The sequence below is a fragment of the Chrysemys picta genome, chromosome 3, assembly GCF_011386835.1.
Source record: "Chrysemys picta bellii isolate R12L10 chromosome 3, ASM1138683v2, whole genome shotgun sequence".
Classification (NCBI taxonomy): Eukaryota; Metazoa; Chordata; order Testudines; family Emydidae; genus Chrysemys; species Chrysemys picta.
In genome coordinates, this window is record NC_088793.1 from 165,694,074 (window position 1) to 165,721,271 (window position 27,198).

General features: G+C 43.4%; 2 protein-coding genes across 2 annotated transcripts; both read right to left on the bottom strand.

Moving 5' to 3' along the window:
• Window positions 1-2,688: 2,688 nt before the first annotated feature.
• On the bottom strand, window positions 2,689-13,938 carry LOC101953713 (uncharacterized). The gene is made up of 5 exons (XM_065589987.1): window positions 13,806-13,938; window positions 11,240-11,394; window positions 8,204-8,285; window positions 5,842-6,035; window positions 2,689-2,976 (listed from the first exon to the last, which is right to left on the bottom strand). Exons 1-5 carry the CDS (start codon window positions 13,936-13,938, stop codon window positions 2,770-2,772), a joined length of 771 nt encoding a protein of 256 aa, XP_065446059.1. The 3' UTR covers window positions 2,689-2,769.
• Window positions 13,939-14,046: 108 nt separating this feature from the next.
• Window positions 14,047-21,710, bottom strand: LOC135982493 (centromere protein F-like). The gene is made up of 3 exons (XM_065589479.1): window positions 21,368-21,710; window positions 16,625-16,747; window positions 14,047-14,308 (listed from the first exon to the last, which is right to left on the bottom strand). Exons 1-3 carry the CDS (start codon window positions 21,461-21,463, stop codon window positions 14,156-14,158), a joined length of 372 nt encoding a protein of 123 aa, XP_065445551.1. The 5' UTR covers window positions 21,464-21,710; the 3' UTR covers window positions 14,047-14,155.
• Window positions 21,711-27,198: the final 5,488 nt, after the last annotated feature.

The window sequence follows — 27,198 nt, forward strand, 5'->3', positions numbered from 1 at the left end:
GGGGCTGAGCAACAATCAGTTTGGTAGCTCAGGTGACGCCGGGCTCGGGCCAGTCCAGCAACATCGGTTCCTCTGGTCCGGGGCTTGGGGGCAGGTCTGGCAGCTCCTCGGGGAAATCCGGCCACTGAGGCTCCGACGGCTCCTCTGGGTAACAGCAGGGGCGGAGGGGCTCTGGGGGTTCCTCGCCTTCGTAGTTGGTGCGGGGCAGGTCCGACGGCTCCTCCCAATGTTGGGAGCCGATGGGCTCCGGCAGTTCCTCTTCATAGTGGGCTTGGGGTAGCTCCGGCCAGTTAGGGAAACAGCCTCGAGCCTCGGAGGTCTCCCGGCCGGGAGCTCCCGGCCGCACGTCTGCTCCCTGCGGTGGCTGGGGCCTCACTGAACTCTGGCGGCCAGCTTTTATACTTCCTGTACCGCCCCTTGACTTCTGGGGGGCGGGAACAGGAGTCGGTGACTCCGCCCACTTGGGTGTCTGTAAGGGCTCTCCCTCTGCTGGGCAGGAGGGGAGCCACACCGAGTCACTACATGCAGGCCAGTAACATAAGGATCCTACCATCAATCCAACCCTAACCCCGCCCCTTGACTCCTTAAGCCCCACCCCTTGACCTCTCAAACCCCGCCCACCGGTCACAGGAAGGCCCGCCACAGAGGGTATTACTTCCGGGGTCAAAGCGGCCACATGACTAGAAGCAAGGTGACTTATGTGACCCCTCTACGAACTCCTCCCACCGTCTTCTACCAATCAGGATGGGTTTTGCCCTGATAGGACCTCCCAGAGAGGAGACTTGACCAATCAGGGTGAGTCCTGGGGCGGGGTGACCTGTTCGGAAGTGGGTCGTGTTACCCCTCTAAGAACTCCTCCCAACACCCTCTGCCAGTCAGAGTGCAGCACCATTACCCCAGAAGTCCCAGCTCCGGACAGAAGTGGCCATCTCTTACCAAGGACATGTGTTTTAGAAATTGTGGAAAGGCTACTGAGAGGAAACGTGGACTCCTTAACCACCCCCGTGAGAACTTAGGAGTTTGTTTTAGACCCGAGCACCTTTGGACGTGTATGGAGAAAGCGCTACATCAGTGACAGTTCCAAGGAGGACCCTTTGACTCAACCGTTGATGGATATGTTGGAATCCAACCCCAAAACCCTTGTGAGGCACCCCAATGAGAGTGACGGCCTCTCACTGTTCAACCCCCTAGAGGTGGAAGGTGATCATGGCTTGGAGGAGTCACCGGCGGACAAGGTGAACGGAAAAGACGTTGCTCAGGTAAATGAATGATTAAGAAGTGACAGTCGAGGCAGGGCCGGCTCTAACTTTTTTGCCACCCCAGGCAAAAAGAAGAGCGCCGCCCCGCCGTACCCCATCCTGTGAGCGACGCACAGCTGAACCCGCCCCCACCAGCGCCGCCGAAATCCCCACGCCCCCAGCACCACGCCGCCTGAAGCCCCACCCCCGAGCAAACCCTCACCCCCCAGCGCCGCACCGCCCGAAGCCCCGCCCCCTCCAAGCGCCGCGCCCCCCTCCGAGCTGCGTGCCGTGCCAAGCTCCTGCCCCCCCTCCGAGCGACGCGCCAAGCCCCCGCCCCGCCTCCAAGCGCTGTGCTGCCCAAAGCCCCACCCACTGTGCGCCACGCAAGCCCCCGCTCCCCCAGCGCCGCGCCGCCCGAAGCCCCGCCCCCTCCAAGCGCCGCGCCCCCGCCTCCCCTCCGAGCGCCGCGCCAAGCCCCCGCCCCCCTCTGAGCGCTGTGCTGCCCGAAGCCCCACGCCCTGTGTGCCGCCTCACAAGCCCCCGCCCCCTCGGCACCGCGCCACCCGAAGCCCCGCCCCCTACAAGCGCCACGCCGCCCGAAGCTCCTGCCCCCCTCCGAGCGATGCGCCCCTGCTCCCTCTGAGCGACACGCCATGCCAAGACCCTGCTCCCCCTCCGAGTGCCACGCCAAGCCCCCCGAGCGCCCCGCAGTGTAAGCACCCCACTGCTTGTTTTTAATTTACGCAATCCCTGGTTCCTAGCCCCATTATACCCCATCCTTGACTGTCGCTTCTTAATCATTCATTTACCTGAGCGACGTCTTTTCTGTTCACCTTGTCAGCTGGTGACTCCCCTAAGCTATGATCGCCTTCCACCTCTAGCGAGTTGAACAATGAGAGGCCGTCACACTCATCGGGGTGCCTCACAAGGGTTTCGGGGTCAGATTCCAACGTATCCATCAACGGTTGAGTCAAAGGGTCCTCCTCAGGACTGTCACTGATGTAGCGCTTTCTCCACACAAGTCCAAAGGTGCTCGGGGCTAAAACAAAGTCTGAAGTTCTCACAGGGGTGGTAAAGGAGTCCAGGTTTCCTCTCAGCAGCCTTTCCACAATTTCTAAAACACGTGTCCTTGGTAAGAGATGGCCTCCTCTGCCCGGAGCTGGGACATATGGGGTAATAGTGCTGCACTCTGACTGGCAGAGGGTGTTGGGAGGAGTTCTTAGAGGGGTCACATGACCCACATCCGGACAGGTCACCCCGCCCTGGAACTCACCCTGACTGGTCAAATCTCCTCTCAGGGTGGTCCTATCGGGGTAAAACCAATACCGAGGAGGAGTTCTTAGGGGGAGGGTCACATGACACACCTTGCTGCGGATCATGTGGCCATCTTGACCCCGGAAGTAACACCCCGTGGGGCGAGACTTCCTGTGACAGGTGGGTGGGATTTAAGGGGTCAAGGTGCAGGGTTAAGGGGTCAAGAGGCAGGGTTAGGGTTTTATTGACGGTAGGGCCCTTATACTACTCAGGTTTACAGTATTATACAGATTTTGCCTTCCTCATTTTGCTCAGGTGATGTTTGTGTGCTCAAGGAACATCTGGCTTTGTGAGTGTTAAGATTCTCCCTAGAGGTCTGAGCAACAGTTTTTGTGGGTTGCTCATTTATGCAAAGAGATCTTGAACTAGATTCCATGGGTTCAATAGCTGTTTCTGCTTGGCACTGTTGAGCATCATCTACCTGCAACACAACAAAAAATAGTCTTGTTAAGTACCAGCAGGAAGTGAGAGACGCATTCCAAGCGACCGAATACCATGAATTAGCAGACACCGCTAAATGCAAGAATCTTCAGTGTTTATATTGATCACTTTGAAAATACAACAGTGCTGTGCAGAATGCTTTACAGCAACTACCTACTCCTCACCACGTTCAAGCTTTACAAATCGCAAGTCACATAATATAACAAGGTATAGGCAAAGCTAAGGAGTAGTACACAGTAATTCCTTGTCTAGTCTATTCTTGCTCAATCACTAATCTGCAGAACTGTATTTTGAGATACGAGTAATTTAAGTTTAATTACTGATATTTCATAATGAATTTGTAAATGTCCTATAGTTTATTCTGTAAATATAATAGCACTTGAAAAAGTTGTTTCGTCCTGAAGCATTTACACTGGCCTGCAGAGGATATCTTGTCCAGATGTTCTGCTGTTCAACACTAGCTTTGGAAAACTGTTGAAAATTTTCACAATATTTATACCTTTGGGGCTATCTCAAATTCCAGTCCCCACTGCTATTACAATCATCCTTGTCTCCCCTGCACTTCCCACCAAATTCTGACATGATTTTAGCATCAATTAGTTAAAACTTAAGTAGTTATAAATGTGTGCTTCACGACAATTGAAATCCCAAATGCCACAGCTTCTGATAGTGTAGGTAATTGGTCTAAATTCTCATCCCACTTACACTGATGTGGGTCCTGTGTGAGAGATGAGCATCAGGGCTTATCCTTCTAGCGCCAATACTTATCAAAATAAAAGCTGTTAAAATGTTGATGTCAAGTGGAAAAAGGGAAGACGGTCCTTACAGTTCCGTAATTGTAATAGTAACTTGAGAAATATAAGGCTAAGTCTAAAAATACATGATTTTTACCACTGAAAGCAGACACTGTGGAAGCATTCCTTTTTAGACCTAAGAGTTGTGGAGATAGTGTGCCACCTCTCTAATTGTTCCGTCACTCTAACAGTGTTTTTCTAGCAATGGGCAAAATCTCAGATTGTGGACATGCAGTTACCAGTGTCTGGTTGAGGCTATCACAATACAAGCAGTAAGACAAAGTTCAGTACCAGAACTTCTAAAGAATGAGATCAATTTTCATTCCAGTGTCCTCAATAATTAAAAGCAAAGGAAAAAAATCAGATGAAGTTTGCATAAGGACTGAGAAACGACTTCAGAGTCTGGCCCTAAAAAATGAAAACTCTGGGAACAGAATATCTCTTTAAACAATTTCTTGAAGCATGATTGTTTTTGTAGAGATTGTTACTTAAAGAATGATTTTGTGTGTTGTTTAAATTGGCTAAGTTCACAGCAATGCAACAGCAAAAACAAAATTGTTACCAACATATTTTACTGGCAAAGCAAGTAGGATCATTTATTATTAAGGTTACCTGTCTCCTCCCATTACAAGACCCTGTTTTCTGCTGCTTATAACTTTACAAACTTTAATTGGTCGGGCTGAAATTTTCCATGCTGTATGTCTGCCTCATGCTCTTTTTCTTCGGGGGTGGGGGACAGAGGCAGAATTTCAGCCAAAATGGTTAAGCTATTCCCAAGAGCAAGGCTAGGGAAATCTACATTTTTCTCATATGAAAATATTCTGGCAACTTTTCTTTGAAAAAGCTCCATGTGTTGGAGCAGGGACTTGTCATTTGGCAGGAAGTGGCCTTTGTGTCAGAGAATGTGCTTTTTGCCATCCGCAGGAAAACCTGCCCAAATTTGGCCAAATTAGAAGCCTTTGAAAAAAAATCACAGTTCACAGACGCTCAGTAGAGAGAATTCTTAGATTTTTAGCAGCTAAAATCTCTGAAGATTTCATCCTTGCTGCATATACTTGGATCTCGCACAGCTCTTAGTACTAACCAAACTGCGCATGAGCTATTCCCCACAGAGTGACTGCACATGTGCCATTTCCCCACAGCTCCTGGATATGAAAACACAGCACTGAGCCATCCTCACAGAGCAACTGATATGCTCCAACCCAGGCCTACAGGGGTCAACGCCAGAGTTTCCCTGCAACGGTTCTTCCCAGCTGCTTTGGGCCAAGCACCAGAACTGAGATAGGAACCTTTCTTTCCTGTACTCCCAATGACCCCTCCAAGCTGGTGCACATGCACGGTGGTGGAGGAAGATACTGGACTCAAATGCAGAGGGGACAAAAGGCAAATGGGGGGTGGGAGTGGGAGGGCAGACTGGGACAAGGAGTATGCCAAGATTGGGACTGGAACAGGGGGGAGGGGAGGGGACCAAGGACAGGGAGCCAGTAGGCGAGGCTAGGACTAGAAGACTATGAGAGAAGGCGGGGGTACGGGGAAAGGAATGTGTAGGAGACACTGAGAGAAGACACAGAGCTAAGAGGAGGAGGAGAAGAGAACTGGGGCTGGCTGAACAGAGAGATTGGGACAAGGAGCCTTCATTCCAGCATATCCGAACTTTTGAGTGCTTTTGTGTGTAATCCATCTATGCACGCACACACGCACCCCCTGCTCTAGGCAGCCAGGTCTTTCAAGAAATAATCAAATATTTGTGAGGAGCATTAAAGTGGGAAGATTTACCTCATTTCTATTTACCAAGTTAATGAGCACTTGGCATGAGATCACAGATTTGATCATACCAACAATTTTAAGTGTACCATTATGCCCAGATCTTTGTTATATGCCACGCTTTATTGATTGTATTTACATTGATGACCTTGTCTTCACTATATTCATGGCAGATAGAAAGGAGGTGTGAATAACACGGCATATCTTCAAACTCACTTGCAGAGATAAATACATTATGTGGATTGCCCATGCCCTGCACATTCAGATACATTTTTAAGATCAGTTACCTTTTGTGATTTGCTGCCACCAGCTGTCGGTTTACAGATCTCCCCAAGATTATCTGACCTGCCTTTTCGTAAAAGTTGGGCACATGGTGACAATTTTTGGCTTTGGGCAGCAAGACGGGGACTGGTCCTTAGGTTTAGAGTTGTTCTGCACAAAATGTAAGGGTCGGTTTTCACAATAGGAATATCAGCAACCCCTAAAAAATAAACAGCTTCTATTAACCAAGGTTGCTTAAATTACTTTATTGTTCTAATCAATCTGATCTTGCTCATTTCAAGATGGAGATGACAACTGGTAATAATTTAAGAAAGTAAAATGGCATTTACTCACTGAATAAAATATAATGGGGGAATTATTAGGACTATCTTGCGTTCCTAGAATTTTATAGGTGAACTCAGGCAAGGGTGTGGATTTGTGCAACAGCAGCTCTACTAAAATAGCAAAACGCGTTTTCCCCAAGAAAATGTTCTCTTTTTCCTTTAAAGGAACACCATTAACTGGAAAATCATTTCCATCTGAAAATGATGTCTCTTCTACTGTTTTAAGTGGAGCTGGCCAGAGGGCGACAATTCTGTTTTGCGACACCTTTCGAGGTTTCCAAATTTGTTTTTATTCTAGATTGGAATGAAACCATAAGCCTTTCAAATGCTTTCACAAAATGAAATTGAATCAAAAACATCAGGTTTTCAATTTGGGGGCCTTCCTCCTTGCAAGAGTCCACTTTGCATCTCAGAAACCTTCGCAGCAAAAACTTTGTCTGAATCAATACATCTCCGTGAAACATTTCGGCTTTGAGAATGCAGCACATTTCAATGAAAAAACATTTAGTTAAAAATGTTTAAGCAAAAATTTCCCCCCTTCCTCTCAACCAGAAGAAAAAGGTGTTTTAAATTGGGAATGGCTGGGCCTAGAATCCCTCTCTTTTAAGGATGGGTTGTAGAGCACTGCAGTGACATCCTGGACAATGATCCCTCACTTTCACAGACCTTGGGAGGCAGGCCAGTCCTCGCCCACAGACACCCAACCAACCTTAAGCATATTCTCACCAGCAACCACGCACAGCACCATAACAACTCTAACTCAGGAACCAAGCCATGCAACAAACCTCGATGCCAACTCTGCCAACATATCTACACCAGCAACACCATCACAGGACCTAACCAGATCATCTACAACATCACCGGCTCATTCACCTGCACGTCCACCAATGTTATATATGCCATCATGTGCCAGCAGTGCCCCTCTGCTATGTACATTGGCCAAACTGGACAGTCACTATGCAAAAGGATAAATGGACACAAATCAGATATCAGGAATGGCAATATACAAAAACCTGTAGGAGAACACTTCAACCTCCCTGGCCACACAATAGCAGATGTAAAGGTAGCCATCTTGCAGCAAAAAAACTTCAGGACCAGACTCCAAAGAGAAACTGCTGAGCTCCAGTTCATTTGCAAATTTGACACCATCAGATCAGGATTAAACAAGGACTGTGAATGGCTATCCAACTACAGAAGCAGTTTCTCCTCCCTTGGCGTTCACACCTCAACTGCTAGCAGAGCACCTCACCCTCCCTGATTGAGCCAACTTCGTTATCTCCACACTGATTTATACCTGCCTCTGGAAATTTCCATTACTTGCATCTGAAGAAGTGAGGTTCTTACCCACGAAAGCTTAGGCTCCCAATACTTCTGTTAGTCTTAAAGGTGCCACAGGACCCTCTGTTGCTTTTTACAGATTCAGACTCATCTGAATCAAACGTAATAATGCATGTTTTGAAAACATATTGTATAAATAAATGAATTAAGGTTAGAAACAGGATCACGATTAAGGCTATGTTTTAGTCTCGGGTATTTTTGGTAAAAGTCCTGGACAGATCACGGGCAATAAACAAAAAGTCACGGCCCTATGACCTGTCCATGACTTTTACTAAAAATACTCATGACTAAATCTTACCTACTGGGAGGGGGGACGCTCCTGAAGACTGCTGGGGAGTGGGGGAGAACAGGGCTGACGCTGTTGCTGGGGGTGATGCCCAGGACCCCGCTGCCACTAGTCCCAGACTGCTGCTCCAGGGCAGCACCAGGGACCATGCCTAGTGCTGCTGGAGCAACGGCCAGTGCGGCTGGCTCCTGGGCTTCCCCAGCTGATGGGGTGGTCCTGGGATCAGCTGCACCAGCACTGCAAAATTCACAGAGGTCACGGAAACCGTGACTTCCATGAATGATTTGCAGCCTCATAATAACATTCTAGTAGAGCATTTCCTTCTTAAACTACCCAATACTTGGCTTTTGCTCCTTTAATGGAGCACCATGTTCAGGAATTTGTTTCTGCAACATTTTTTTCCCTTCTCTAGCTGCTTACAGGATTTCATCCACGTCTTCTTTTCACTATGAGCAAATCCATTTTGCTTCTTCCGTTGAATTGTAGACTTCAGATTGTCCAACTATAAAATAAAAAATTGTTTTTAGTTGCTAATAGGAAACTTCATTCTTCTGTATAAGCATTATACTCTCACTAATGGCATCTCACCTGTCATTAAAAGTTCAGTGCAACTAAAAAACCAGACAAAAGTTATAATATGCATTTGTATAGTAGATTCACTTAGTAATATACAATTGAATTATAGCAGCTTCTAATTCCAACAGAGAAACATTAAAGTCATGTTTATTGGAAAGCTACATGTGTGTAGATTTCCTTGATAGAGAAATAATAATCTAAATAGAATATTCAAAATAACCAAATGACAAAACCCAGCTGAAACGCATGTGGTCCAGGCAGGTTTGTCCACCCTATGTGCATTGGAATAATGCCAAAATAAAGGGATGGTGGATATCTGGCAGCCTTATAAAACACACTTCAGGATAACGTAAATATCAAGCACAGTGCTCCATTAGCTGGGCATGGAGTTAGCACTGTAACTCAGTGCCTGCTTGCCACAATACGGGCTCCACACTGTGCTACACGATTGCTTTTTCATGTGTTTATTTCTGAAGCGAGAGCACAGAACTACAGTCCGTCATTCACCACAAATGGAAGTAGAAAAAGACTGCAGGCTAGAAAATGCAGAGGGAATTGATAAGAAAAAATTCACCTAGATGGACAGGTTTAAAAACTAAAAACACCTATCTAAATTATTAGCAAAAATAGTGCTGTCATAAGAAGAATCACTTAATTAATAATTTAGATGGAAATTCTGTATACATCAGAACTGATATGCTCTCACAAGTTGAGTGTGACATAATGAGGTAGTAGAAGCAGTTTAAAGACAATAGGGGCACGTCTATAGTGGGAAGTTTCACAAGGTATTAATTAATGTGTTCATTAACATGATGTTACAACATGCAGTGTAGACACTGCACTGTTATGTTTAATATCACATCAGTCCGTTATGGTTAATCTTAGGGGCAGAGTGAAAAGACATGTTTAAACACGGTCTAATTTTGAAGTACAGACCCTGGCAAGTAAGGTATCGTTTCCTTTGCACCATAAGTGGAGGCATGGCGATGTCTCTCTCTGGTAGGACTACTGCTGCACTTAGGTTCCCCAAACTTTCAAATTTTCCTTACATTTTCGTTTAACATCTAGTTTTAACCAGAAATGATGATCTCAAAGGAGGAAAGCATGAGAAACTAGATAGTTTATTATTATTGAGGTTTTTTTCAAGACACTGGCTTCCAGTGCTGAGAGAGTCATGTGGGTTTGGGATTTCTTTTTTGTGTGGTTGTGTACATGGGGTACTTCCCCCGATTGTTTACAGAAGTGAGGTAGCACGCTAATCACCCTGCTCTGGGCATCTCTCAACTAAGTAGGGGTACTGAGACAAATGCTGATTGTTGGAATAGCTTGCTAGATGGCCCCAGGTGCCTGAAAGGGTGTCTGTCTACACCCTTCCGAAGAGAATTAGTACCACTTGGGGCTTTTTACTCAGTAAAGCAGGAGCCATTTTGAACATGGGAAGGGATTTCTCCTTGACGCCTCTGTAATCCTCTGATGGTGCAGCTACATAAGGAATGGAATTCTTATGTGCCTCTGTTCTGGGCACACACTGTCTAAAGTGCTCTTTAATCCTTCAACGCTGAGCAAGCCTATGGAGATGGGGAGGAGACTCCAAACTCCTTTCCCTGGTAAAACCTGGGTCCTTGACCTGATAAACGGACAGGGACAATTCCCACTCCATTGTGACCTCAAATTTGGGCCCCCTTCCCTGGTGGAAAGAGGATCCCAGGTTGAAAAGCAGAGATGAACAATTTACATTACCCTGCCACCTGAGACAGGGCTTCACAGAAGTAACACGTGTCTCTGCACACCCAGATATACTCCAGGGTGGGAGGGGGCAGTGAGTCTGATACAGAGCACTCTAGGAGACCTGCATATAGGAGAAAACCCCAGCAAACACATCCTAAGAGTGGGAAGGCAAGAGAAAAGATTTAAAGCCTGATGTTTATACGACCTGCTCATTAATTATACATATTACTTCCTTACAAAGGGGACAATTCCGTTTGTCTTTTTGGGGCCCAGAGCATATGGAGTTTCCAAGTGTTATTCCTGAGCAGACTATGTGGGGTTCTTATCTCCTTGAGACTCCTCATGCTCCTGATCAAGCCTTCTCACAATGGAGTCAGGGCTTCAAATGGGTGTGTTTATGTGCGCATGCAGGGCACTAGTGCTCTGGTCCAACAAAGCCCCATCCCCTCACACAGCAAGGGTTGGTGGCTTGTAGCAGCAAGACGTAGGTTACCCTCTAAGTCCGCTAAAAAGCTGCCCACTGAACTACTTGGACTTAGCTTGATCTTGCAGGGCTTTTCTACCACTGCACTAGTGGTCAAAGGGAGTTACTGAGAAGTGCTGTGTTTGCGGATCCAGAGAACTTACTTGAGGAGAGAGAAAGAGGAGCAAGAAGTTGAAATGAAATCAATATTGCAGAAAAATGAACAAAAATTCATGATAAAACAAAGTTGTTGGGAGAAACTGAACCGCCAACTTGTTCTGCTGGTGGACACAATTTCTGGTGGCCTGAGGTGAAGGATGGAGCTTAGTCCTGGAGCCTTCAGCAACAACACTGGTCCGCCTCCCAGTTCTACAGGTGAGAGGAATCACCTCTTTGTTCCAAATGAGGAGAAAAGCTGGGCCACGGAACAGACAAAACGTGCACATTTGATCATGTTTTCAGGTGTCCCGCTAAAGACCTCCTGTATCTTTGATAGCCAGAAGTTTATAAGATAACAGATTTAATGAGATTTCCATGCTACTAATGGAGAAGTTATAGCAAATGTTATATTAGAATAGAGACTAGATATTAAAAAGGACACAAATAAATATTTTGGCTCTTAAAAGCTTAAGTATAAAATGCCTTATTAAACTATATGAAAAACTTATGTTTGTTTCTAGTAAGTCTACTTTTTCTTCTTCTAACGCCTTGTTCATATTCTTAAGGGTTCCATTTTCAAGTTGTAGCTCCTGGACTGAATACTGGAGCAATTTATTGTTGGTTTTTAAATACTGAAGCTCGGCTTCTTGTGCTTCCAATTCTATTTTCTGAGATAAACTCTTATCTATAGTAATAAAAAAAATTAAGTGGTTAATTTGTGAAAGCAAACTATGTCAAATATGCAGTATAAGCTTTTATGGGTAACACTATAAAATGGCAATATTGACAATTTTCCATTTTTCACCTAGCAATACATTTTCTTAGTATTTCAGAATATAATTACGTATGTGTTCTAAAACTGCCTTTATTCCCAAACCATAAAATTGTATAGCTGAGACAATTTTAGCATTGCCAGAATTCAGTTTTGGAGAAAGAACATACTGCTAGTCAAATCGCTCTATGCTTCACAATTCTAACTCTGTTTCTACAGCCCATCTTCACTGAGGTCTGATGGCTTGTACTCTGAAACTCATGGTTGACAGGTAACAGTATCAATGGCTAGATAAAGAATTTTGGTGCCCTATTTGTCCATTTTCCGGTCTTCAAAATCCAGAATATATAAAAATGATCAAAGTGTTTGATGGACTGATGTATGGAGTAAAATTAAGAGACACAGACAATACAAGAGATTTCCCGTATTGCAAAGAGAATTCTATTGAATAACACCAACTTACCATATAAAACAAGACTACGCATTCCCTTCCTACAGGACAAGGAAAATTCAATGTCTCCAAGACCCAGAACTTGGTGAGAAAGAGGGGCACAGAGAGGGGAAGGGAAATGATAGCAGTTATTTGAACTATGTCAACACCTAGGATGGAGAAGGATTATTTAGGGTGGCGATTCAAAGGGGAGTGTAGCGGGGCGGTTGCCCGCTCTAGCCCTGAAGGGGTTGGAACAACCCGGCAGAGGGCTGTGGCTGGGGAAAGCAGCAAGCCTGGGCTGATTGGGGAGGCAGCTACAGCTGGGCCACGCCCCCATCAGGCCACAGCTGGCCCTTATAAAAGGGCTGTGAGCCAAACACTCAGTCAATCTTCCTCTAGCTCTGAAGGGAGAGGGACCTAGCTGTTGGGGAAGCTAAGGGTATTGGAGTGAAGCAGGGCTAGGGAAAGGCCAGAGGAGCTGGGGAGCTCCAGGCTAGCAACTCCCCAGGCTGCAGGGCCTTGTCCAAGGCCCAGAGAGGTACTGAGTTGTAGGGACAGGCAGCAGGTCCAAAGTCCCCTACCAATGATGAGTGGACATTACAGACTGCAGTCGGCCCTAGTGAAACAGGGCTAGATGGTGACTGGTAGTAGCCACTGAGGCAAGGTGGAGGATGGGGGTGGAGATTCCCCTGGGTGGGAATCCCCAGATAGTGGGTTACTGCTGGGGGCAGGACCCTGACAGGGGAGGACACCAGGGTCTGGGAGGGACACGGGGGCTAATGTCGAGCAGGATGGTGACCATCAGAGGGTGCTCTGGCTAGAAATTAGCTAAGTCCCTGGATGACCAGAAGGAGGCGCCGCAGGGTGAGTCCCACTCCATTACAAGGGGGAAAAGGTATAACTAGAGAGGATAATCAGAGACTTCTTAGAGAGGAAGAACCGTCCGGGGGTTAAGGGTGACAGCCTAGGACTCTGGGCACCCACATTCAGTTATGTTTCAATTAGGACAAGTTATTGTTGGTTGCAGTGAAGCGCTACAGCACAAACATCTTCTGACTTATTTTTTTTGTTCATAATTATTCCCTCCAGATAACTGAGAGAATGCTCCCATTTGACACCTTAAGAACCACAGATAAAAGATAGCGAAAGCAAGAAAATGGACTTAGAAGGCATTACATTTTCTTAGCTAGCCAAAAGTGCTGCCACTTGCCAAGAATAAGATCAAAACGCAAAACAGTTATTTGGATGGCCTCATGGATTGGAGAGTGCAGAAATACTGATTAAAATGGGAGCAGGACTAGGTCCATAAATTTAATTTTGAAATCTCATTAAGTGAGGTTAGACTTCTACAGCGATAAGTGGGAGCAGTCTCCTTCTTTACAATGGCTATTTAGCAGAATTACCTGTTCTCTTAAACCTCAGTCTGCAAAATGCATTTTCCCAACCAGATAGACAAATGTAGGGAAAAGTCAAGTTAGGGCTCGGCGGGTAACATTTCATCATGTTTTAGCTTGATGGAGTCCATATACAAGCTAAAGGATAATAGTTTGAGGTATATTTGTTTGCTTCAGATTTTAAAACACAGGAGCACATTGTAGTATTTAATTTGCTGACCATATAGTTTTGTTTGGGACATATTTATTCCTCATTTTAAATCGCTTTAAAATGATATAATGTGATGAGTTAGTATATTTGTATAAAGAAGTTCCATCTCAGTTTGGAAAGAGAATTGCGTGTATTAGCTGAAAGTTAATTTAACTATATCACACAGTGGGAACTTTTTATTTCTTGGGGATGCGTCAAATCACTATTTATAATGAAGTTTACAGATCTCCCACACTGAAGTAATAGTTTGTAACGGGATTTAAATAGGTAGAAATGTGTCACTCACTTTTCATCTCTTCAGCAGTCTTCTGGGTCTCCTTTAGAAGGTGCTGGGCTATTTTTAGTGCTTCTTCCAGCTGATGGATTTTTTCTGATTTTTCATCAGACTGGCAGCAAAGTAGGTATTTTTCCTTCTTCATTTCCTACAACAAAACATTAGTTACAAAACAGGCAGAGGAGGAACATTGTCACAGTTTTAAGATGGTCCAAAAAAGGACAGCCAGATTAAGACAGTATCGAAACACAACTTCTGGTGGAAATACACTATTCTCCAACATACAGCTTGCAGAGTTCCCCTGTGAGTCAGTAAGGCCTAAATGGCACCAGTTCTTACTGATTTCCAGTTTAAATTATTAATTATTCCAGTTGCCCCTCTGATTTCTTTACCTCAAAGTTTCTCCTCAACTCATTTTCCTTTGACCGGCTTGCCAGTAAAGCCTCTTCTGTTCTGTACAGCTTCTGTGCAAGCTCATTGGAGTTGTTTTCCAAATGGTGTTTCACTGCTATTGCCTATGAGGAAAACACATCACATTTTATTTGTAGTCATATTTAATCTATTTTAAAAAATTAAAAATTCCTGATGTCCCTTTAAATGATGAGCTCCAAAGATACGTTATAAAACAAAGCAAAAAGAATAAGCTATCTTCTGCTTCCTCTTACAGAAAGAGAACTTTTGAGGTTTAGCCCATCTCCCTGTATGGGGGAGTAACTGTTGACTTCTGCGTTGTATAACTAAGAGCAGAATTTGGCCCTAATCCTTGAAACTCAGCATGATGGCTTTAAAAAAGTGCAATTAAAAATAGGCCAGATATCTGAAAAATCCATCCACCTTTCACTGTGCAGTCCCGGGTTCTAGATTCTGTATCATACCAAAACCAGTACATGTTAAGGTAACACAAATCTTTAACTCAAGACTGGGCAAGGATATGAAAAATATTTTCAGGCACATTTTCAAGTATATAGTTGTAATGTATAAATATATTCATAATTTAAGCAATATTTATAGTACAGTCTGTTAATCATTGGGAATCCTAACCAGAGCTTTCTTTTAAGTTCAATCATAAGGGCAGAAGATTTAACACTTGCTCTCAATTTTTTTTAAACGTAACATATTTTGTCAAAGCAAGCACCTATTAGGTTTAGAAGATGCTTCCCCATTCCCACTCAGTCCTCAACTGCTCATTTGAGAGGTAACGTTTAGGTGTTGGACTGATGATCAGCTATCACCAAATATGCCATTGAACAGCCAACAAACAGAAAGGATCAATACCAAACTAGACTCAATTCTGTACAATCCAAATATCAAGAGATTGACAAATTACTCTACCTTTTCCACTTACTATATAGTCAAGGAAGAGGTTACATGTTCTTAAAAACCAGTATTTGTACACCTTAATTCCCCGTATTTATGGGCCAACAAAGACATTCAGCTTGCACCTCTGTCTCCAGAACTACATTCTTCAGGGGTAAGGGAAATTAGTGTAGTGCTATGCTCAATCTTAAATTTATCACTTGACTTTATATCGCTATCTAAACCAGGAAGTTAACAAGACCATAACTGTAACACCACCAAATTCTAACTGGTTTTCAACCTTTTTAATCTGTTTTATATCTGTCATAAGAGCTCTATAGTACTCCAAATTAAAAAGGAAGTAAATTTATTACCAACATCAAGAGAGAGAAAAAATGAGAATGAAATAATTTAGTTCCATTCTAGAAAGGAGTACGCTCTTCTGGATAAAAACCTTTAGACGTTCAAGTTTCAGTATGAATCGAGTGTTTCAAGAGTAAACATGGAAAGAAGAGTATGTTTAGTGGTTAGTATTTTCTCCTCTGTAGAAAATGTTTGATTAATGTCCTCACACAGCTAGGATGACACATAGCTATGCCGGACAGTATCGTGGACAAATTTAGAACCTCTGTATTAAGTCAGTGTAGATCATGTGTATCAAAAATAAAAAAGCAGTTTTCTATTAGAGAGTGTGGGTAGAAAAGAAGCAGTGATCAAATCCGAACAAGTCTAAAGGGAACGGTTCCAGGGCATTACCCCCAAACTGCCTTTGGGCCCATCTGCTCCCTTAGTTGACCTTCAATCTTGCATCAAACCAGCTATCACATGTGGCGATTTTACAGTAGTGCTCTCTTCCAGTTTGGTTTATTATCATAACACAACACTCAAACATATCCTTACCAGCCTCAATTATTCCTTTCCGTTTATAATGCCTCAAGTTTTTCCAGGTCTTTATCAGAACATGCCCATCCCTGCAGTCCAGCCCCTCTCTTAGCTGGGATTTCTGCATCCTGCAGGTCCATCAATGGAGGCTTATCCCTGCACAGTTTCCAGTTCCTTGTAAATATCTTCCCCCAAAAGTCTTCTGCCTTAGAGTTCTGGAAAATTGTCACCTGTCCTCTTCACAGGCTCTCTGCCTGGGAACTAAGGAGCGAGAGAGAGTCTCTCTGAACTTTTGGTGTGTGGGGAGGGGGTCTCTCTCTTGAATGACTACAGGCTGCCATGCATCTAAATCAGCAGGCCTGGTTTAGATGCATGCTTCTGTCACATGACCCTTGTATTCATTCCCATCATACAGAGAGATGGGCTAAACCTGAGAAAAAGTGCAGCTGTGCCCCAGTCTTTGAATGGACCAGCTCACCCTGTGACAGGAACATAGCGCAGCTTGCTCTGACCTGTCATGTATTTAGTTGCACTTAAATATTAGTCATGTATAGATCTTTAAACACAAAAAAGAGGACAGTTAAAATTTTACATAAAATAAAAACTCAGCATCACCACTTCCATTTGAATAGTTCAGATATTAAAAATCCTACGTTGTCAAGTTCTGCCCGTAGACCATCGGAATCGTTCTTGGCTTGCTGCAAGTCCTGGTTGAGTTTGATCTCCTTGCACTGCTGAGCCACTGTCTGTAAGGCACGGAGCTGACGTAATACTTCCTAGAAATGTAGAAGATGGGGGAGGGGGAGGGAGGAGGGAGAAACACACTCCTGTTACATGTTTCTAATCAAGTTACTATAACTATTAACACTGGAAAACATGGGGGAGGGACTGTAAATAGTCTCTGTAAATAGTTACTAATTACACTAAAGCCCTCTCTTACAGAAGCAAAAAGAGTTTAAAAACCATTTTTAAGTAAAGCCTAAATTCTGTTATGGTCACTAATGGCCATGACTCAGTTTGGCCAATCAGAGTAGCCTACTGAATCTGTTACACCAATACAGGTGGATCAAAAAAATACTAGCAAATAATGGAATGAAGCTTATATATCAATTCAAAAGTAGATCTCCATAACAACATTGAGCATTACAACTAAGCAACCAGACTAATCCCCAATAATCATGATCCTTTGGGGGAAAAAATTCCCTTCTTTGCTATGATTACATGTTTAACTTACTGCTGTAAAAATGTTTTTTGTGAGGAAACTGCCTTAGTTTTTTTCAATTTGACTTAACATAAGACTGAGTAGCAACAGAAGTTTGGTAGAGGGGCATTCACTCCTCCCCCCTGAGTTCTGGGGGAGCAGAACTTCACTAATGCACACCTCCTAAGATCCTTAGGAATCTAGCCCATCTCCTGCAATCTTTAGGAGATGCAAAGTAGATATCCATCCAGGTATAATTAGTTTTTGAGGCTTCTTCCCAGCCCCACGGTCCTTATGGTTGGGGCTCTACATGAATTTGAGAGGGGATTTATGTGAGGGAATAGGGCTATGGGGGGCACAGGACTTTTAGTAGAGGGTGTTGAGGTTGGTAAGGAAAAGAGAGAGCTAAGTGGGGGAGCAGAAAGTGGAGGAAGATAGGGAAGGGAAAGCATTAGTGGCGTCTCCTGGCAACAAACCTCTCTGCCAAACTTCTCTTGGCAGCAGTTGCAGGACTCCCCTCTAACAAATCATAGCAGGTTTGTCAGATGGAGAAGGTAGTGAAGTGCTAGTGCTTCCCCTCTGCTTTCTCCTAAGCACCCTCCTATCCTCCAGCAAGACACCTGCTCCATCCCATGTCCTCAAGTACCCCCACAGCCTGTTCCCACTCTCATTGCCAGCCAGAGACCCATCCTATGAAGTCCCCAACCCTCTTGGATCCCAGTGATCCATTTCCCCAAATCTTTATGTCTCCCCCACTTACCCCCAGCCTCTCTGCCCTCATACCCTTTCCAAAGGCCCACTCCTACCCTGGGCTGGCCTGCCAGGAGCAGAAGAATGCAGGTGGGGAGGGTCACACTCAGGAATAAGTGAGCCAATTACTAGCAAAATGTTCACACTTTTTTCTGATTTTTTTTATCATCTAATTATAAATTAGAGGTGAACAAATTGGTAGCCTGCCTGCCCAGCCTACCTTCAACAAATACGGATTCACTTCCTCTTACCAAGTTATAACCACCAGACTACTATTATCAACAGGTAGGGAACATGGCTTTAGTCAATTTAATTCGTGGTAGGCCAATAAATTCTTTCACTAACAAATGCAGATCCATCCAGCTGCCAAACTAAAAGAAAAGAAAAAATCCAAATAAAAGTAGCAAGGGAGAGTGTGACAAAGGAGAAAAAAATGAAAGAGGGAAGGTCAGAGTGGAGATACTTAAAATATTTTCCCACTAACTTTCCCTCAATTTGAATACGAGCTACTAAAATTTGCCCCTTAGTAGCAAAATCAGAATATCATGTTACAAAAAAGTTATTTTCCTTACACTAACTGGTTTCTTTTGAGATGTTTTGGCTACATGTATCCTGCTCTAGGTGTGCATGCGCCCCATGTGCATGAGATTGGGTTCTTTTGGGTTGACAGTGCACAGTGTAGCATCAGCAGGTATCTTAATAGGCACGCACACACACACGCACCCCCCTCACACACACATAACACCTGCGGCAAAGCAGGCCCAGCCACTTCTCAGTTTCTTTGCCAATACAGAATCCCAAAACTAATGGATTTCACAATAGTAGAGAAAGAGGACTGGTCGTGGGGTCCATGTGGGCAGAACAGCCAGAAGAACCAGAATTACTGTAAGGTAAGTAATTGGAGTTTTGTCTCCCACTATCTGTTAACATGGATCTCACTTTAGGTGACTAGCAGTTATCTCCCTATGGAGGGGGATGTCAAGAGTCTAATTTACATAAAGACTGCAGGACTGCCCTAACCAACTGGGCATCAGATCTAGTAGTTGCAACTAGTGAGTAGTGCTGAAAAAAAGTAGGCAATGAGCTCCAACTGGCTCCCTAGCAAATTTCTGACATAGGAACCTTCCTCAAGCATGCCCATGTCACTTGGGGCCTAGTATAGTTTGCTTTAATATGAGAAGGTTTAGTTCACAGAAGATCTTTATGCTGTCAAATATCCATTTCAAAAGTCTCTGGGTTGAAATAATGAGCCCTCTAGACCTGTCCCAAATATTACAAAAAAAGTTCTAGGCCAGTTATGGAAAGGTTTTGTTCTATGGAGGGGGTAGAAAAGTGCCCTAAAGACACCACGCATATGAAGTTTTGCCTCTCCAGGAGTCAAATGAGGTTTGGGGGGGAAACACTGAGGGTGTATGCACTGATGCAAACAAAAGCCTGAGACCACTCTGAATAAGAACCTAGGGCGAGAGCAAAGAACAGTCATCTTGTCTTTGTGAAATATAGTAAAAGAGGTCCTGCCATTAATGCCTAAATCTAGCTTATCCTTTGAGCGGAGATAACAGCCACCAAAACTCCTGTCTTGATAGAGAGGTGATAAAGGCTCTAACAGTGACTGGGGGGAGATCATTAGGTCCAGGAATACAATACTTTGGTCCCAGGAAGGTCCCTCACTTGGGGAAGTGTAGTTGCTGTAGCCAACTACACTTGAGCACCACAATCTCCAGCCCCAACTTGGAGGCCACTCTTTCAAGCAGCTCCTGGTGGGCACGGAAATCATCGGGTAGCAAAAGGTTGGCAGGTCCAGCCACCGCCTCGTCAGGGAACAAGGCAGCCATGGGTGTTGCAGCTGGTTCATCCTCGGCATAGCCAAGGCCTGGCCCTCAGAAACTACCAAGGGTGCCTGGAGAGAATATGAGCACGGCATAGGAGGGAACCCCCAAAGGGTCCAAAACAACACTGGGGTGACCATTGGGTGGATGGCCAGGGACCCGATGGCGGGCCTGCTGAGGGCTCTGGCCCCTAAGACCAGTGCTGATGATGCCTCTGGGGTGGGGAGGGCTCACTCTCAGACCCCGTGGAAGATTCCTCCCTAGGAAACTAGGGTGGAGCTGAGGTGGCCTCGTGCTGGTAGCCATGGCTTGTTGGGGATCACTGTTGCACCAGGGAGCGGCCCCACGGGGAAGGTGACCGTTGTCTCAGAGCTGGAGATGCACTTCACGGTACCGAGGATTGGTGCCGGGAAAGTGGAGGCCAGCGAAGTGGCGAACGATGACGTGATGATGGGGAGCGTTGGGCTGGGGAGCGGTGCCACGTCGGAGGCCCAGAAGGTAGTCTCATCACGGATTTCCCTTTAGAGGAAACCGCCTTGGAGAGGTCTGCCAAAGATGGGCCTAGGTCCCCAGGCATGGGTGGCACAGGGAGACACATCAAGTCTCTTGCTGCTCAGAATGCCTCCAACGTTGAAGGTGACACGAAAAAATGTTGTGGGCTCCGACATCTCCCAAGAATAGGTGGTGGTTCCCAATTTGAGCTCGGTGCCCTAGGTGATGTGGCCGCTGCCAGATGTGGCTCTTGGGGAAATCGAGCAGCCCTGTGCAGATCTCGATTTGTGTGGGGACTCCCGGTTAGGTGTGTGTCGTGCCAGAGAATGACCTCGTTCCAACCATGACTTCTTATGCCTCTTCTTAGGCATGGGAGAAGGGGAGCGGCACCAAGAAGGTCCTGGTGTCAGAGGGCAACTCCGCACCGATGCCGAGGTGCTCAACGCAGAGTCGGAGCGGCATGGTTCCAACGCAGGGCACAGGGCAGCCTCCATCAACATGGCTTTTAATCAGATATCCCTGTCTTTAAGAGTGCGAGGTCTGAAGTTTTTGCAGATCCTACACTTCTCTTTAATATGCGCCTCTCTGAGGCACTTAAGGCAGCTCGTGTTCAGGTCACTAATAGACATAGGTTTGCTGCACCCAGCCCATGGCTTAAACCCCAGGGACTGGGGCATACCCCGTCCTTGGGGCTATGTCCCTAATGGGACTCCGCTCCTAAATGCTAACTACTAACACTACAGTAACGATATACAAGAAAAACTCAGAGTCCAAAGTTAGAGAAACCACTATCGGACTTGTGAAAACAAGAAGCGTTCCAACAACTGTCACTGGTGGAAAGAAGGAACTGAGAGGGCATGGGGCCCGCTGGGCCCAATGTACCAGCGCATAAGCACAGGGCTCCAGAGGTTGCCAAAGCTGGCTCTAGGGGGCGCGCACACATCAAATATGGAATCGACATGAGCGAACACTCAAAGAAGAAGAATCCAATCTTGCGTGCCTGAGGCACATATGCACCTAGAATGGGATCTACATGGACAAATACTCAAGGAACAACTTGTTCACTCTGGTAACAGCAGTCTGGAGGCAACTTTAAACTTGTGAAAAAATGGGTCTTGTCTTACCTTTTCCCGTTCTTTTCTTTTCTCTTCTAAGGAGCGACAATTAATTTCAGCTTCTCTTTGCCATTTCAGTAGTCTTTCCATGTTTTGCTCCATCATTTCAGTCTATAAAAAGTTTAATCATAAATCACAGTGATGCAAGGGGAATATTTATTATTTGTACTACAATAGCAATCCCGCCCCCACAATCAGGATTGAAACCCCCTTTAGTAGGCACTGTTAAAAAAGAAAAAAAAAAAAAAGACCACATACATACGAGGAAGTCATGGTCTCTGCCCCAAAACTGCTTACAGTCTTCCATGACCTAGTGAACACCAACACAGGTATTCCATCCCAAACTGATAACAGATTACACTTGGCTATAGTACAAGTGTGTGCTAAGTTTCAATAAGTGAGCAGAAAAAACTAATAAAAAAATAGAAGTGTTTAGGCACAGGAGATAAATTCAATGCAACTTTCAATTTACAGTGAATCAGCACATTGATTCAACTGAAAAAAATCAGTGTATTATTTTGAACAGCAAGAACAGAACAATTTTCATTGTTTAAAGTAGGTTAGACTGAAATTTTAAACTGAAAATCAATATGCTAAGAATTTCCTTTGTAGAGGAAATTCTCCTATTAGAAGTGTTTCAATTTATCTGTCATTTTATTAAAATAATATATTGCTTGTAATTTTGGTGGTTTATAAAGAACTAGAGTACACTGAAACCCCATTTAATAAATTCCCAGTGTAATTTCTATTGGGAAAACAATCTGCTGATAAAAGTTTGAAAGTTGTCCAAAGCACACTACTATACATTTTCTCAGAACACAATACTACCGTCGCTCCTTTGCCTTTTACAGTGTCATTGTATTCCCAGGATGTTAGGGAGACTTACAACCAATTTACCAGAAAGCTGTCCTAGCAGAATAACTGTTTTTCTCTCTACAGAACACATTTTTATTTTCTGAAATCTTTTCTTTAAGACAAGTAACTATTTTTAAAGGTAATAAAAAAGTGAACTGCTGATAAGATTTAAATCATCTTCATGGCTGGATGCTTTTAAAGCAGAAGATCAACAATTTACTTCAATATAATTTTTAAAGGATGTGAAAAATGCTACTGGCATATGTGGAGATATATTTCATTTTAATTTATGCTTTATTGACGTGAGGAACTGTGCAGAAGAAAAAATGCTGCTTTTGCTTCATTTCTTAGTAGTTTAACACAGTACAGTACTGTATTTGCCTTTTGCGGGTGGGGGGGGACAGGGAGGGAGGAGAAGGGGGTGTCTCTGCTGCTGCCTAATTGTGTTCTTCCGGTTCCAAATGAGATTTGTGTGGTTGACTGATCAGTTTGTAACTCTGGGGTTCGTAACTCTGAAGTTCTACTGTAAATTATGGAGCCACCATGAGCAAGCACATACATAGGTAAGCTTTGTTGGAGAACTGTGTAATGAATTGTGTTAGTCAAATATGTACTAAGTAATGTTAGAGAAATTATTATATATAATACTATAAGAAAATAGGACGGATTTTTTGCTTTTTGTATGTATTTCTGCTGCTTTAGATCATCAGATTTTGCTGAAACAGTCTGTAAATCAGAAAACTGGTTTGTGTGTCTTATATATAAAGTTCTTGACCAAGCAGATAGCAGGGTAGAGAAGAGAGCTGTTAGCTTTCAGTAACTGAGGTACAATCCCTCATCCCCCACCCGTCCATTCAACCAGCTAACAAGTAAAAACTCAAGACCACAAAAACTGATGTGGAAAAAGAATAAAAATTGCTGTAATGTAAGTACAACTGCATGGAGCCAGTGAGCGTGACAGCAAGGAATAGATGCATTGGGAACTACACAGATATAAGTAAGCTTTAGCAGAATAAACAAAAAATTTATTATTTTGGGTTATTGTGTTTTATGCAGGAAAATCTTTTAATTAGGGGGTTAGAGTGGAATATATATGGATAAAGACACAGATGAGGTAGCTTGCTATACTGAGTCTGCGCAAAGTTACAGAACAGAGGATTAAAAAAATAGATGATTGACATAATAGTGGAGAAGATACAGAGGAAAAATAGCCAAGCATAGCAGAGATTTGAAAAGAGTCACCCTGTCCCCAAAAAAGATAACTTGAGCGTTTCCTTTTCTTGCCTTATCTTTTTTTGAATATTTATGTGATTCATAGGTGATAGTAGCATTGTCTGAAAACATATATAATAAAGGCTAAAATAAATTGTTTCAGCCTAAATTGAAGTGGATTTGGTTCTTACCCAACAGGTTGACATTAGCATTTAAAGTGGAACTAAAAATCCCTGTTTCACAGTATAATAAATTAAGCTACTTTCCAAGTTTAGCAGAGTTACACTTTATATGACATTAATTTTCTGCATAAAATAGTTTCTTACTTTGCCAAAGAAAACAATTTTTTTTAAATCAAAATATTAATAAAATTCACCACTTATTCTCTCACCTTATTCTTGGCTTTGAATATTCCAGTGACACACCATCCCAAACTCTTCATATATTCCATATTTAATAATATAATTTGTAATTCAATCAGATTTTAAACTCATTTAAAGAAGCTAGACTGTAATAAGAAAAGCTCTTAACAGTCACACCTAGAGGTTATGGTGACAGAGCTATGCCAGTAACTCAGGTGATTTATAAGTAGCATCATTGTGACATCAGAAGTAGCAACCAATCAATCTTTCCTCTGCAATTTGCTCAGTAACTCAGGTGATTCGTAAATAGCATCATTGTGACATCAGAAGTAGCAACCAATCAATCTTTCCTCTGCAATTTGCTATCAGTTACTGAAGGGCAGAGGGTCTATTCACAGGTCAAAAGTTCTCATTGTTAAATTACTTGAACATCTGTATACAAACATGGTAATAACACTGGATTGGCTCAATGTCCCTGGCCTCAACCTACTCCCAGCCAAGACCTTCTCTCGATGGGCTCCTCACAGAGGTAGCAAAGAACAGCCATTACCGTACCTCTCCAGAGGGAAATTCTTAACCCCCATTCATGTGATGGTATAATCTTCAGCATCCTGTAGATAGGATGTAGGAAGCAGCAGAATTTTCTAACATTCTTAAGTAGGCAGCAGAATCTGCATGCATCCATTAAAACCCTGACAGCAAAGGGTAGGTGACAACCATCACATCTACAGAAGACACATGTGGAGGTCCCTTTCTCCACGGCAACATAACTTCTTTCATCTAAGTGTGTATGGAGGGGCACAAAGGGGATGGGAAAAGAGTTAAGCTAAAGATAAATATGAAGAATCATGGAATCCATGACTTGCATGAGCTACAATCTGTGAGTAAAGTTGACAGTACATGTAAGTGTTTTTTTAAATTCATAATAATGCTGCAGTTATTAAAAACAAACAAAATCAAGCATTAGAAACCAAGGTAATTCAGAGTTAAGATCAAAATAAAAGACAGCCTAACATTTAAAAGTAGGCAAGTCCCTCTGCCCCTAAAGCAGGGGTGGGCAAATTTTTTGGCCCAAGGGCCACATCGGGGTGCAAAACTGTATGGAGGGCCGGGTAGGGAAGACTGTGCCTCCCCAAACAGCCTAGCTGCTTTACATATTTCCACAACAGAAATATATCAGCCATGATGCCTAAGCTCTGGTAGAATAAATGCTGAATGAAGCAGGAGAATCCATATTAAGCACTTATTAAACAGGCCCTCACACAGTCATAACTGGATGAAGATCTAAAAGATTTCATCCTTTGCAAATTAACATGCCAAAGCACGTCTGACATTCAACATAGAGAGCATAGCAGCAGCCTTAGAAGCAGGTGGTTCAGAGAAAAATATAGGCAGATGAATCTGCTAGTTCAGATGGAAGTTTGTGACAACTATCAGTAGGAACACAGGATGTGTCCTAAAGATGCTTTGTCCGGACATAAGATAGCATAAGTTGGGCTTTGAGCAGGCAGTTGGGCTAGATGACCACCTGAGGTCCCTTCCAACCCTGATATTCTATGATTATATGACCCAGGGCCTGAAGCTAGTCTCATTGCTTTACCCATTAAGTAAATCTGGAGCAGGGCTTCTCTAGATTTGCAGGTCCTGCAAGTGAAGGACTTGCAAATAGCACATTTTCCAGGGATATTCCCCCAGACAAAATAAATATTTTAAATGCCAAACATTAAAGGGTATAGTGCCCTTGTTTGATGGGCAGGATGTAAATTCAGGGGACTTAGAAGAAGCCATCCTGGCACCAGAAAGAAATAGCTATTCTGGTTAAAAAACCAAAATGCCAATGGGCAACAACTAACCAGCCCTATCTATACTATGGACAAATTTGAAAATTCCCAGTTATTTTGTTAGCACTGCTCACTGCCCATGTTCTTCTGGAAGCCAGGAGGCATGAGAAGAACTGAGTGGTGGCTGGCCTGCTCCACCCTTTTATGCCCTCGGTGCAGGACATGAGGCCTCTCAAGGTGCATGAGACTCTGAACATGGGTGAGTGGGGTACATTGTACACCGTCAGCAAACTGTGCATATGGATAACCACTCAAAGGGGAAGAAGTCACAAAGGGATAGCAGTGGTCTGTTCACTAAACCGATAATACACTGCCTTTTACAAAAATTGTCCAGAGCCAGTACAAAAAGCCCTTGATCAAAACACCAGTTCAGTATGGAGACCTAATCTTGCAAACTCTTATGTGAAGGACTTGAAAACAACACATTTTCCAGGAAGAAAGATTAGAGGCTAGAGTCACTGACGAGGCAGAGTTGAGGTTGTTTGAGAGCTTTAATGATACATTTCCAAATTTTTAAATGTTGGGTTGCGATTTACGTTTAACTTAAAAATACAGGAAATTCAAAGTTAATACTTGTTAGTTTTAATTACTACAAATTTATTGTAAGGCACTCTCATTCTAAACTCAAGTTTACCCAAGTATTAGCCTGCGATAGTTTAGAATCCAAGTAACTTTCCCCTGAATTTATGGTAGTTTAGGCTGAAAATGTTAAACTATATGACACTGTCCCTTTAAGGTCACAATTGGTCACAAGATGTCATTCTTGCTCTATGTAATATTATTGGTAGGGACTACGGTCCATTTTGGTCAATTTTACCGTCATAGGATTTTAAAAACCATAAATTTCATGATTTCAGCTATTTAAATCTGAAAGGTCATGGTTTTGTAATTGTAGGGGTACAGTACCTTGATCATGTTGTGCTGTCATTCTATTCAATTAATCTCTAATTTTGTGCAAAACAGAATCTTTTTTCTGTGAATTCCAATTTTGTTTACTCCAGCTGGAGTTGAATTTCTTGAAGTTTGTTCATATGGAATTTCTTTTCTTTTTCTTGATCTTGTAGCAGATGTTCCAGTTCTTGAACTCTAAAGTTTAATTCTTAATTTAAAAGAAAAAGGATTAATATGATGCCTTCTACTTAAAAAGGTATTTACTGTATTAGTACTTTAAAGCAGCCTACACATTCTAATTAGACATATTCTATGCACTTGATAAGATGCAAATAAAAAAATAACTACTTAAAAACTGCTTATCAGGTTAAATATGTAGCAATATAAAAAATTTTTAAAATCTATTATCAAATTAGGAAAATTGAAAGGCCTTTAAAAGTCTAGTTGGCACAATTGAGGTTTATTTTTTGAGCTTGGATAGTGCCTGTAGATCAGTTTCACTTTGTTTTTTACTAGCTTCATTTTCTGATTCTTATGCATTGGCACAACATCGCAGTGTTTAGGCCACAAATTTTGCAGAGGCTCTTTATCAGGGGTTCTCAAACTGGGGGTCGGGACCCCTAAGGGGGTCTTGAGGCTATTATGTGGGGGGTCACAAGCTGTCAGCCTCCACCGCAAA

Excerpts from the sequence above, each read along its gene's own strand:
- LOC101953713 (XM_065589987.1), bottom strand. The coding sequence starts at position 13,938 with ATGAAGAAGGAAAAATACCTACTTTGCTGCCAGTCTGATGAAAAATCA. Across the intron at positions 8,286-11,239 it reads AGGCGTTAGAAGAAGAAAAA|TTGGACAATCTGAAGTCTAC; the intron begins GTAGACTTACTA and ends TTTATTTTATAG. Across the intron at positions 6,036-8,203 it reads GAAGACGTGGATGAAATCCT|GGGTTGCTGATATTCCTATT; the intron begins GTAAGCAGCTAG and ends TTTATTTTTTAG.
- LOC135982493 (XM_065589479.1), bottom strand. The coding sequence starts at position 21,463 with ATGATGGAGCAAAACATGGAAAGACTACTGAAATGGCAAAGAGAAGCT. Across the intron at positions 16,748-21,367 it reads AAAGAAAAGAACGGGAAAAG|GAAGTATTACGTCAGCTCCG; the intron begins GTAAGACAAGAC and ends CTACATTTCTAG. Across the intron at positions 14,309-16,624 it reads TACGGGCAGAACTTGACAAC|GCAATAGCAGTGAAACACCA; the intron begins GTAGGATTTTTA and ends TTTTCCTCATAG.